This window comes from Nothobranchius furzeri, chromosome 4 (assembly GCF_043380555.1).
Source record: "Nothobranchius furzeri strain GRZ-AD chromosome 4, NfurGRZ-RIMD1, whole genome shotgun sequence".
NCBI lineage: Eukaryota > Metazoa > Chordata > Actinopteri > Cyprinodontiformes > Nothobranchiidae > Nothobranchius > Nothobranchius furzeri.
Genome location: NC_091744.1, coordinates 46621255 through 46634845, shown reverse-complemented (window position 1 = coordinate 46634845; position 13591 = coordinate 46621255). Strand labels below are relative to the sequence as shown.

The window sequence follows — 13591 nt, the reverse complement described above, 5'->3', positions numbered from 1 at the left end:
AAAAGCCTGGAGGGATACAAATGGACTCAGTCAGGGTTTGTTGTCGGTATCCAGATCTGGATTCTTCCTGCAAAGGACAGCGCTGTTGTCACCGGGAGGGTAAGTGGAGATTTTTGTTACCATTAGCAACAGCCCGTTGCAAGGTTATGTCTGTGTGAAACGTCGTGTGTGTTCATGAACCTCAGAAAAATAACTTCAGTATTTTCTTAAAACAGATGCAAAACAGAGCCGTCAACTTGCATCACTTAACTCTTTAGATGCCAAAGGTGCAAAATTGTGACAAGCACCATTTCTGACTGTAACGAGCCACAGTTCAGTCATTCTGCCAGGAGATGGCAGACTTCTGTAATCTCAGGCACCTTTTATGTGTGTCATCATGTAAAATGTTGGAGCAAATACAGCTTGAAATAACACATTTTAAATGTGTCCTTACAAATGAAACAGGTGTTCTTACCAGCTTCTAAAAAATAAAATCCAACGTTTGCGGTGCTCCGGATCTTGGGGAATCCTGTAGAAGGCTCTTCCCTCATCTCGTCCGCGTCTGTTCTGCATCCTGGGGCGCAACAGGAATCTACCATATTTACCGTTTGATTGGCTTTTCTGACAATAACAAATAGCCCAGCTGCGGGCTTCTGCCTGCCAAGATGGCGCCGTTTGATTTGAACTGTTGCCTGCTGGGAGAAGTGACGTCAACTCCCGGAGCTCTATATAACACTTGGAATTTTTGTTAGGATCTCAGATAAATGTCCAAAGAGAACCCCATAATAAAGTCCTGCAGTGGAAGGACTGGTTTGCCCCGCCCAGCTCAGCCAGAACATGAATATGAAATGACTTTGTGCTGATTGAGCGGTTGACCCAGATGGCTCTGTGACATCCTGATGCTACAAACTCTTGTCTGTCTATGGATCTGTCTGGCACTCATTCATATTCTGCATATTCCCAGGACATCCTGAACATTACACATGTGCTCCAACAGTCTTGTTTTCCCTGAGGTCCCACAAGAATGCTAGTAGTAGCTCATGCCAGCGTTAGCGGTAGCTCAGGCTAGCATTGTTATGTAGTATAGTGATGATGCAGAAGTGGGTTGGGACATGCTAAATTAGGGTCTGCGTCTAAGCTTTACACGCTAAAGCAGCTTTTCTGAGACAGCACAGGCTTTTGGTACGGTACGTCAAAACGTAGCGTACCCAAAGCCGTGTTCTTTGGAACAACAAGCTGAACGTGGTTAAAATTCTACTACACCTTTAACTGAAAAACACTTTACCCGCATGTGGACACTGCTGTCTGCTTCCATTTGGCCAAAGGGCCCCAAAGGGTTTTCTATGTTCTCCACCTGACAGGAGAAACAGCAGACATTTTGTCATTAGTTTGTTGGAAAGAATACACTTTAAAAATCTGTAAACGTGAATGTGTCTGTATGTTCAATTAAAATATTTTCTTCCATCGCAGACAAATAAATTATTATTTTCCACAAAAAATAACTCGGAACACACAGAGGAAGGGAGATGCTGAATCTGACTGTATTCCACATGAAACAAGATTTTAAACCAACCTTGGTACTATATTGCTCAAGAACACTGATGGTTTCAGGGTCGATGGCTGTGGCTTCAGCCTGCAGATCGGCAATGGTACCGTCAGCCTGGATGGCCAGGATGGTGCTGGGCTGAGGCATGTGCACCGTGTGCTGGATGTAGGCGGTGCTTCCATCCTCCAACTGGACCTCCTGCAAGCCACTCTGGTCATACGTTTCTGTATGCGGAAAAACACCAAGAACATTAATGATCAAAATAAAAAAGTAACTAGGCTTCGATCCTGATAAAAAAAAAAACTCAGAGAGAAAATCTTATTTCCTGAAAGAAATCATCAACATTTAAGACCTCATTTAGTCATATGTACAAGGACAGGGGGATTGGTGATGCGTTTGCAGTGATGTGGGCATTGTACCGGTCTGTCATGGTGAAGAAAGAGGCGAGTTGGAAAGCGAAGCGCTCGATTTACCGGCTGATCTACGTTCCCACCCTCACCTATGGTCACGAGCTTTGGGTAGTGACTGAAAGAATGAGATCGCAGATACAAGCGGCCAAAATAAGTACAGGGTGGCTGGGCTCTCCCTTAGAGATTGGGTGAGAAGCTCAGTCATCCGGGAGGGGCTGGAAGTAGATCCGCTGCTCCTCCACATCAAGAGGAGCCAGTTGAGGTGGCTCAGGCATCTGATTAGGATGCCTCCTGGATGCCTCCCTGGTGGTTTTCCAGGCATGTCCAACCAGGAGGAGACCTAAAGGAAGACCCTGGACGTGATGGTGGGACCATGTCTCTCGGCTGGCCAGGAACCTTTGGGATCCCTCCGGTGGAGCCAGCCCAAGTAGCTGGGGAGAGGTAAGTCTGCTTAGGCTACTGCCCTGCGACCCAAACCCAGATAAGCAGAAGAAAATGGATGGATGAGATCAAGAACAGCTTATCCTTGAGTTAAGATTATTGTTTACATTATAAAATACACTCCAGAGATTTAAAAATATATCGAGCACTAGGGCTGCAACAAACGATTATTTGGATAATCGATTAATCGGACGGGGTCTCGACACGATTAATCGATTAATCGGATTACATGGGGAAATTTTTAAAAACTGCTAGGGAAACGTTATTTCTCTCCTTCCTTCACTTTATTTAACACAACATTATTAGAAAACAGTTCAATAGCAGAAAAACAACATGCCATCACCTAAATTGTCTTATAAGGTGTATAGACAGAGACCCTATAAGCTACATCTATCTGTGACCTAAAATGCTTGGTCCAAGTTAAACAGCTTAAGGGCAATTCTCATCTGTTTTGTTTGATCTCATCTGTTGACATTTATTATAACTGGGGATGTCAAACAACTATTTTTTAAATGTAATTAAACATAGGCTGTGAATTAATCAAAATTGATCACTATTTCCAAAAATGACAGAAAAAATACCAAATAAAACAAAAGTAAATGAATGCCATCCTCCTTGTGACGATGCCCTGGGCAACTGCCATAAAGTCACATCAAGAAATGCTGCTGATTCGGACCTTTTTTCATCTTCCGGTGAAGATGGTTGGCTAGAAGACGTGTTTTCACTGTGCTCCCGCTCCCACCTGTATTTTTTACAGTGTTATGCGCGATACTGTCTATATTTTTATCTAAAATACTGACTGAGAGTTATAGGAATACGCAACAGCCATAATTACGCTTTTTGGATGACAAGTAATGTCGAAACAGACGAAGATACAGACTCGAAAGACGACGGCCGCCATGATGAACAACAGTGCTAGCCAAACGGACATGCTAGTAGCAATGGGCGACCAGCCCTCGCCCCCGGTGGACACCGCAGCTCTCATCCGTGAGGTGACTAATAGCACCAGTGAGGTAATTGATCAAAAACTGTCTACACTGTCCGGGACGCTGGAGAAAATTTCGTCCTCGCTGGAAAGTGTCTCCAAGCGCGTCACGGAGGCAGAGCAGAGAATCTCTGATGTGGAAGATGGGGTGAATGACCTCGCGGGAAGACTTGTTGAAGCTGAGGGGAAGATTAAGATCATGGCAAAAGGCTTGGATGACTTAGAGAACCGCAGCAGGCACGACAACATCCGCATTATTAATCTGAAAGAAGGCGCGGAGGGTGAGAGTCCTGCTTAGTTTTTTGAAACCTGGCTACCTGCTACGCTTGGGCTGGGCAACAGCTCCACGGGTAAAGCCTGCATTAAAATTGATAGTGCACACCGGGGCCTCGGCCCGCGAGGTACTCGCCCCAGGCCGGTGATTATTAAGCTCCATAACTCCAGAGACAAACAGCGGATCATGGCAGCAGCGAGAGCGGCGCCAGAACTTCACTACGAGGGACAGCGGATCTTTATACACCAGGACTTTTCCTACGCGATCCGTGAGAAACGACGGGGATTTAATGCTTCCTGTCGTGCGTTAATTGACAAGGGCATTCGCTTCAGAATGTGCTACCCAGCGACGCTCGTGTTGAATCATAATGGCACTGAGCATAAGTTTGATTCGCCTAAAGATGCACAAAGTTTCATCAATGCGCTGGATTAAAAGACAACTGATACTTGTCCTGTACAAACTGTGGCACTGTTGGATTTAACTTGGAACATGGCATGGATTCAGCACGCCACAGGATGCGTAAGTCCAATATGTTTAATGCAGCCTGAGGGAAGAGAGACAGTTTAAAGGGAAAATAGAGGTTTGTTCGTCTTTTGTTCCTAAAATGGCTTTAGGGCCAATATCTAGTATAAAGTATTAATTGTTTACTCAGTCTTCAGTTTTTCTCTTTTTTTCACAACTGACAGTAACCTGATCTTATCCAGGTTTGGGAAGCGGGGGTGGGGTTCTGTTTTGTTTTTCCCCCGTGGAGTGAAACTTCTTTTGGCTACACTGGTCTTGTAATACCACCCAGTGGGTGGCTCTTTCGTTCTTGATTTCCTTTTTTTTTTTTTGTGTGTGTGTGTGTGTTTGTTTTTGTTTTGTGATATTTTGATGTCTATCCTAATTCCTATATTCGTATGCAATTTGTTGTGTGTGAAGGTTTCCTTGTCATTCGTTTACGATGGTTTTGTTCATGTCAGCACGGCCAGTCCAGGTCATGGGTTAAATCTTTTACAGTGTGTTTATTATGATGGTTCTTTCTGTTTTATTTTGGGTTGACGATTTTTGTCCAATGACTGACATCTTATACAGTGAGTAACATTAAAATTATGACTCTCAATGTCAAGGGAATTAACCACGTTAAGAGACGCAAAATAGTTTCCTCACTCAAAAAAGATAGAGTGCAGATTGCATTACTGCAAGAGACCCACCTCACAGATTCTGAACACTTAAAACTCAAGCGTGATTGGGTGGGACAAATTTATTTTTCTTCTTTTAACTCTAAAAGTAGAGGGGTTGCAATATTGATCCATAAAAATCTACCGTTCACTCTAAATGCTATTGTAAGGGATACGGACGGACGATTTATTCTGATAACTGGGCTGTTATATGGGGAACAAATTCTATTGGGAAGTGTTTATGCACCAAATACTTTTGATAGATCGTTTTACTCAAACTTTCTGGCGAAAACTTCCTCTGTTTGTCCAAGTCACGTAATAATTGGTGGGGATTTCAACTGTGGTTTGAATCCTGAAACTGATTATAATCCACCAAAATGTCAACCGCCTTCAAAGATGGCAAAGGCTACAATGGACGTCTGCTCAGATCTTGGTCTTTTTGATGCCTGGAGAGTTTGTAATCCGCATGTGAAGGACTTTACATTTTACTCACGCCCCCATTTTTCTTTTTCCAGAATTGATTACGTGTTTGTTTCTAGATCTGCCCTTGAGAGAACTCGGGGTTGTTTGATCAACACATGCACTCTCTCAGACCACTCCTCAGTCTCAATAGAGTTCTTACCACCTTATTATGATCCTTTGTCTAGACACTGGCGGCTAAATCCAGCTCTCCTTAGTGACCCTGAATTTGTTAAATACTTAGAAGATCAGTGGGAACTTTTTCTCTCTACAAATGACTTACCAGGGGTTAGTGCTTCTACTCTATGGGAGGCAGGTAAGGCATTTCTCAGGGGCTCTATTATCTCTTTCACCTCAGCGAAAAAGAAGAGCAACTTAGCCAAACAATTAGTACTTGAACGCGATATTACTAATTTGGAGAGAGAGTTTAAGAAATCCTCGTCTGTTTCTGTGCTTAAAAAATTGGATGCAGTTAGATCAGCCCTGGACCAACTACTAACTCAGAAAGCAGAAACTGCAATGTTTTATGCAAAGCATAGATTATTTGAATCGGGCAACAAACCTGGACGCTTACTTGCCCGACTTGCCCAGGGGAAAAAGGGCTCTTATGCAATACCCTCTCTAAAAGATAAGAATGGTGTTTTACAATTTGAGACTAAGTACATCAGCAAAATAATGAAAGAGTTCTATCAGGACTTATATTCACCTGAGTGTCAAAATACTGCAGACGTTAGGAAACCGTTTCTTGATAAAGTTAATCTTCCTGTACTATCAGAGGAAAGTCGATTAGATCTTTGCAGTCCTATTAGGACGCAGGAGGTTTTAGATGCAATCAAATCCTTACAGAGTGGAAAAGCTCCAGGCCCTGATGGGTTTGGGCCAGAGTTTTATAAAAAAAAATGGCCAAACACATGGTGGATCCTTTATTGAACAAGTATATAGAATCTCTTGAGAGGGGCACACTCCCACCCACCTTAAACCTTGCCCATATATCCCTGATTTTAAAGAAGGACAAACCTGCAGATCTATGTACATCTTACAGACCTATAAGTTTACTCGGTGTAGATTGCAAGATTTTGTCCAAAATTTTATCTAGACGATTGGAGGAGGTTCTGCCAGTTCTGATAAAGCCTGACCAAACGGGTTTTGTCAAAAATAGATACTCCCGCTCCAATGTACGTCGACTCATAAATATTGTGCAGTTCTCTCAGAACACTAATTATAGGGCTCTTGCAATTTCATTGGATGCTGAAAAAGCATTTGATCGGGTGGAATGGGAGTATCTATTTGATGTTTTGGAAAGATTTGGGTTGGGATCTGAGTTTGTCAAGTGGGTCAAACTGCTGTATGAGGCCCCAGCTGCAAGGGTACTGGTTAACGGCTCGGTTTCAGATGCTTTCCCACTGGGTAGAGGAACGCGTCAGGGATGCCCCCTTTCTCCCTTGCTGTTTGCACTAGCATTGGAGCCGCTGGCAGAGGCTGTAAGAATTGACCCTGAGATCTGTGGGGTAACCTTGTTAAATACTGAATACAGAATTTCCCTTTACGCGGATGACGTGTTGCTCTTTCTCACTAAGCCAGAAACCTCTATTCCTGCACTGACACATATCATTAATCAATTTGGCCTTTTTTCAGGGTACAAAATAAATTATGATAAATCTGAAGCTTTGCCACTGGGTGATGGGGGGAGGTGGGACATTCCTCCTAATTTTCCTTTCAGGTGGTCAACCACAGGTTTTACATATTTAGGTATCAGGGTGTCCGCAGATACAACTGAGCTGTACAAGTTGAACTTTAAGCCTATTGTGGCTTCAATTAAAAATGACCTCAATAGGTGGTTTGATCTCCCCCTGTCTTGGATGGGTAGAATAAGTTTAATCAAAATGAATGTTTTACCCAGAATATTATATCCCATACAAATGTTGCCTCTCAGGATCAACAGGAAAACATTCTCAGAGATTGAGGGATATCTTTCTAAATTTATATGGCATGGGAAGAAATCTAGACTTAAGATACAGATTTTACAACTACCTACAGATGAGGGGGGGCAGGCACTTCCTAACTTCTTATATTATTACTGGGCTTGCCATGCACAAATAATTTCAGGGTGGTTACACTCCTTTTTGTACCCAGATGAGCCACCAGTGGATACTTGGTGCTGTGACCCTCTATCGCCTCTTAGTCTCTTATCTATTGATCTGGCTGACCTTCCTCTTGGTGTCAGAAATAATTTTATTTTGATGTCTACACTTAAGGTTTGGCATTATATTGCTGCCCACGTCAGAAGAAGAGGTTTTTCTAGTGCACTGCAGCCTCTAATTAGGAATAAAGCTTTCCCCCCAGGTATTGGCATTAGTATATTTGATGTTTGGCACTCTAAAAATATAAGATTTATTTGCGATCTGTTTGATAGGGGTAGTTTTATGGCCTTTAATCAAATTCAAATTAAGTATAATTTACCACATAAACACTTTTTTGGGTTCCTACAAGTAAGACATTTTGTAAATTCCCTTAAATTTCCAGCCAATCAGCCAGTTTTAAATCCTATTGAAAGCTTTCTTCTTAAATTTAATGAGGAAATAATCACAAAAAAGAAATTTATCTCTCTTTGTTATGGGAAATTATTGTCTTCGAATTTTGTGACCACTGATAAGGCCAGGGTTCGGTGGGAGACCGACCTCAAAGTTCAGCTTAGTACAGAAGCATGGTCCAAAACTTTTAGATCTGCCAAGAAATTGTTTTCATGTAACAGACTCCAGGAAAGCCATTACAGAATTTTACATAGACTCCAGCGAACGCCAGAGTTTCTAAATAAAATTCATCCTCAGATTTCTCCTCTTTGTGTAAAGTGCAATACGGGTGTGGGGACATATTATCATTGCATATGGCAATGTCCTTTAATTTTTAGATTTTGGGAAAATATTGCTATAGAGCTTCGCTCCATATTTCATCAAACGATCCCACTGAACCCTGTGCTGTTCGTTCTGGGTCTGTCTATAGAAGGGCTCTCTGTCTTCTGTACAGATGCTCTTGTTAGGTAAACTTTTACATTTAGCGAGGCGATGTGCACTGTTTCAATGGATTCGGATACAGCCTCCCACTGTTACACAATGGTACAGAGAAATGTTTAAGGTGCTGCCAATGGAGCGCCTCAGTGCCGTCATAAAGGGCAATTGTAATGCATTCTGTAGGACATGGCAGCCGTTGCTTGATCACTTACTTCGTGACCTTGCTGTGTTATTACATAAAGGGGGGTCACATTTTGCTTTTAAACATCATGATTAATGTCTGCATCCCCCCCCCCCCCCCCGTTACTTTCGCTTGACTTCAAATGTGAAACGCTGTACGTATTTTGACCCAGACATATATATATATTTGTAACTCATGTACCTGTATTTGTTTTTCCTTTTCTTATTTGTATCTGGCTGTGCTGATTTGTAGTTATTTGTGTTGTTCTAAAAACTTAATAAATCATTGTTTAAAAAAAAAGAAATGCTGCTGATCATTCCAATGATCCCAAATAGACTCACATTAGGTCACATGAAAGCAACTGAACCCAAAAATATATTAACCAGTATATAACTGCACTCTCACACAACACGCCTGCAGCAACAGTTAGGACTCCTCCCTCCCTTTTAAAAGCGTTTTTGCTTCCGAGGACATTGTGGTTGTAAAACCACATGCTAGTAGTCTGGCCCCGGTGTGATCAACCAGTTTCTGCGGGAATGTGACGGCGGAACCAGGGCCAGATTAACACTTTGTTGTACCCTGGGCAACAATATTCAAGGGCTCCATCATCACGACCCGAGGATCACCATAATGTGGTCACATACAGAATATATTACTGTAATATGCAGTAAATATACTCAATACTTGAATGCCTGACAACAGGTAACCCGCCCAGAGTAACCTTTGACCCACCTCGTGTGGACTGACCAATGAGGAGAGGGTCTTAACTTGAGGCCCTCTCTTCATTGGTCAGTCTGCATGAGACTGACTCTCAACTGACGTTCAGTCATAGGCAGCGAAGCGTCTCTGTGCAGCGCAAAAGCCCGGGTGGACAGTTTGTTTAATATAGGGTGATCATATTTCCATTTCCAAACAAGAGGACAGGGGATCTGTGCCTATGACATCACACTATGGCAACGCCACACAAACCATGTTGGGACCCAATTTTTTGTAAGAACTAAATTAATATCAGATTCTGCCAATAAAAGGGCTCTAAAACAATTCATGTGTAAATATTTTGCATATTTAATGCAAAATCTCATTTTTATGCTTTAGTGCTGCAACAAGGTTTTATTAATAATAAATTATTATACCTTTTGTTTTACTACAGCATCGGTAAGCTTCCTGTGCACAGATTATTAAGGATGCTTGTTTCAGCTGTGAGATTAGAAGATAGGATCAATGAAAACATAAGTTGTCACACACTCCATGGAAACTTTCAGAGAATCCACAAATAGTGGCTTTCAGATGGTTTTGTTACTTTTTGCAAGTTTAGAAAAGCAGCTAGGGCTGCAACTAACGATTATTTTCATAATCGATTAATCTGTCGATTATTTTTTCGATTAATCGATTAATCGGTTTGTTATTGTTTAGCTATTTAACCTATACAAGTGATGGATGCATTTCAGTTAAGAAAAAAAAACATAAGAGAATTGTGCAGTTGACTGCAATCTATTTTATTGCACATGAACACAGTCAGCAGTATAAAATGAGCTAAACAGTGCAAAATATCAGTCCAGAATAATTTTTTAGCATTAGCTGGAAGCCTGCTCCTTCCACCATGGATAGTGGCCTCATGTCTTTTACCAGCATGTTTAGAATTGAGTTTGTAAGTGGTATGAATTGCTGGGGGGTGAGTGTCTTGTTCCCCATGTAGTTGTCCATCGTTGCTTGTTTTTTTTCTGCATAAGAAACACAAATAGACTGAAATAAGTACACATATAAAATAAAGCAGCACACACACTACAACACTAAATCAATATTATATTATTTGAATTAATTAACAATATACAGTGATCATTTATTTTGAGGGTTACGTTCTACAAAATAGCCTGCAACAGGAGATATTCAGAAAAAAAGTCTAATTTTTTTACTATTAAAAAGCTCTAAGTAAGAAGCTCATGAGGTTTTTACTTTGAGTCGGGAGTGTTTAAATTAGCTAGAGAAATGTGAAAAATGTTTATTTTGTGTAATACTGTTTAAGAAACATGATAAAAATGTGTTGTGAGGCGTTTTACAGCGTTAGACAGTAAAACAGCCTTTTAATAGTAAAAAAATGACTTTTTCTGAATTTCTCCTGTATTTAAAAATTGAAAGCGTACAACTATGCCGCGTTATATTCACCTGGACACAGCTCGTCTGTATATTTTTCACGGCAGAGTTGTCCTTTTTTGAATGAGGAACATAGTTATGGGTTTGTGCCGTTTTTCTCTTAACGAGAACATTCTTATAAACAGACGTGCTGAATTTGGCAAGCGCATGATTCACAACACGGAGGAGATTCACGATTGCATCTAGTCAATCAGAAGTAGAACACCGTAGACTGACGCGGCAAAAAAACATGTTTAACATCCACTATAACAAACTCAGCTAAAACAATAAGTCCAGCTTGTTTATTTTCTGTTACTTACCGGGCTGGCTCTTCCAAATGACGGCTCACATGACCGCGGTGCTCTTCCTCTGCTGCATCAGCCCCCACGTTTTCGTCTCAAATGTTCACTTAGGGACATCGTGCTTCCGTGCCATGCTAGATGGTTTTTGCATATTTTGCCTTTTCAAGGCATCTAGAGTGAAGTGCTCCCATACTCGTGAGGTTTTTGTCCGGGGTTTCTCTAAAGTTTTGTCGCTTCTATTTTTCTTCCGTATTTCCTCTTGTTCCGCCATCTCTCACAGCAAGATGAGCGTCAGTAACGTGATACGTCATGAAAACGGAGGGCACTCATTGGCTCATTTCTTCTTCTACGGCTCCACTGGTAGATCAGTGGCTCATTACTGCCACACACTGGTGGCAAATTTAACAGCTTGTAACCGATGTCAGTTTGTGTTAAAAATAGACTTTATGCGGTAAAATATGATTATTAAACAACTAATCGATGACTAAAAAAGTTGTTAACTATTTTGATAATCGATGATAATCGATTAAATCGATTAGTTGTTTCAGCTCTAAAAGCAGCAGATGAGACAGCATGTCTGATCATTTAGTTTTTCATCTGATAATATTAGAACATGTCAGTGATGTCTGAGGGGCTTGTATAAACGCTGTATAACTAACACTACTGGAGAGGGTATGAATTACACAGAGGCTTCTGGGGAGCCCAGTTATGGGGGGGGGGGGGGGTTGGGGGGGCATTTTGCCTTGGCCCCCAAAATGTCTTGAAACGGCCCTGGCTGTGTGACTGAGTTTTGAAGGTGATCTGAATTGTATCAGATGTATAAATATGTTTTATACAGGTAAAAACGTGTAGTGGAGATAAATCTTCCTACATTTTACTTTTCAACACTTTGTTTTGTTTTCTTGTTTTTATTTAACTATTTTCCTGTCCTGTCTGTCTCTCATCTTCCTGCATCTCCTCTTAATTGTCCAGAAAATCTGTTGCCTGGATTCTTACTTTTTCACCTCATCAGTTACTTTTGAGCAGATCAAAGGGATTTCCTGACCACAAAGCTCAGAGCGCGTTTTCGATGCTGCGTGAGGTGACATCACCACAGCACAGGTGATGAGCTCCGCAGTAGCGCGCTTCAGGCACAAATAAGACAGAAAATAGAGAACATGTGCAGACATGAACGATCGTGTGCTAATTACAGTTTTTTGGTTGCGCCACTTTGAGAATGGACCGTGCGCTGGAAGCAGCTGCCTGGATCGCTGCGCAACAATGCGCTGTGCCGCTCTCTGCTCAAAAGAGTCCAAAAATGATATAAAATAGAAAACTTTTTTCCGGCTCCCCGGATGTGTAGGATATACAGCTCCCCCATAATTCGATCCCTGCTCCTGGATGAAAAGCCGGACATTTTCATCAATACAAGAACCCGCAGTCCGGACGCCCGGACAGAGTGAAAAGTGGAGATGTCCGGGGAAAACGGAACGTACGGTCACCATAGTCCTCATAAAGCGGGAAATTATAGATATGGTATTTTGCTCGTGCCCTGGGCCCTTTAGAGGTCGTGGGCCCTGGGCAATTGCCCAGTTAATCCGGCCTTGGGCGGAACCGGTTCGCAGCAGCGCAAGTCTGCCGGCTCTCCCTCGCGCTGATCTGCCGGCTCTCCCTCGCGCTGATCTGCGGCTCACCCTCGCGCTGATCTGCGGCTCACCCTCGCGCTGATCTGACTTGCGCTGGTCTGGAAGAGTTGTGCGACACAACGAATCGATAACGCAATTCGTTGCCAACGCTTTTAGTAATCGATTTTCATCGAATTTATCGATTCGTTGTTGCAGCCCTATCGAGCACTTTTAATTCCTGCAGCGTTTCCCATACATAGGCGTAGCCGTGGCGGCCCGCCACGGCTGAAATCCCAGCTCCACACCTACAAGATCCCAAGTTTTATTTTTTTTTTTTGCGTCGTTTCCCGAAGAAGCAGCGGGAACTACTCTGTTGTTGCTTGTGGTCACAGCCGGAGGGCAGCAAGGAGGAGGAGGCAGGGCAGGGTGGTTACAGCTAGGGATGAGCCGGATACTCATTTTCAGACGAGTATCCGGTACGGATAAAGCATTTTTGACGAATACGAGCATGAAACGAGTAAAACTCGTAAATATCTGTAATCGTGCTGAAGGAAAATCCTCATTGGGTAACTGACTGTCTTCACGCTCTGTGATTGGCCAGTCACATAGAGCGCCCGCCCCTCCCTACACACAAAACTGCTGCCGGGAGCTCAGTCCGTCCGGCCCATCCATGCACGCACACACACACACACACGCACACACACGCACAAACACTAGCGGATCTGTCTGTGCTTGCTTCACTGTTGCTCACGTTTCTTCAGAGCTCCCTAGGTTTTCTTCAACTCGCCTGTTTTTCGGTTGAATATTTAAAGTTACTTTTTCGTAACGTGCGTGGTGCATTTGACAAGACAGAGCTGAAAACGGCTCTTGCATGCGTCGGTCACTGCCTCCGCTCCAGTCGGGTTTTTTTTTTTTAATTATTATTTTAATTCTCTCTCACACACAAACACACCTCAATCAACATTGTTTGGTTTAACTGTGTGTGGGAAAAATGCCAACAACATTAGGAAAAAATCAGTTTAATCAAATTAAAATAAAAAAAATTCAAATTAAAATTATTTCCTAGTTCTTACTGCATGAGTTCAGATGCATTAATTCATGCACTTAAATCA

The 13591-nt window shown here is 42.3% G+C and overlaps 1 protein-coding gene across 3 annotated transcripts in view; it reads right to left on the bottom strand.

Annotated features, from left to right (window-relative positions):
* Positions 1–13591, bottom strand: part of znf143b (zinc finger protein 143b) — a 31739-nt gene that overhangs the window by 13731 nt on the left and 4417 nt on the right. For all 3 annotated transcript variants that reach the window (XM_015963931.3, XM_015963933.3, XM_054732859.2), the window contains exons 5-6: positions 1553–1749; positions 1265–1333 (exon numbers count right to left, since the gene is read on the bottom strand). In XM_015963931.3, coding sequence (XP_015819417.1) covers positions 1265–1333; positions 1553–1749 — 266 coding nt within the window. The remainder of the gene's footprint in view (positions 1–1264; positions 1334–1552; positions 1750–13591) is intronic.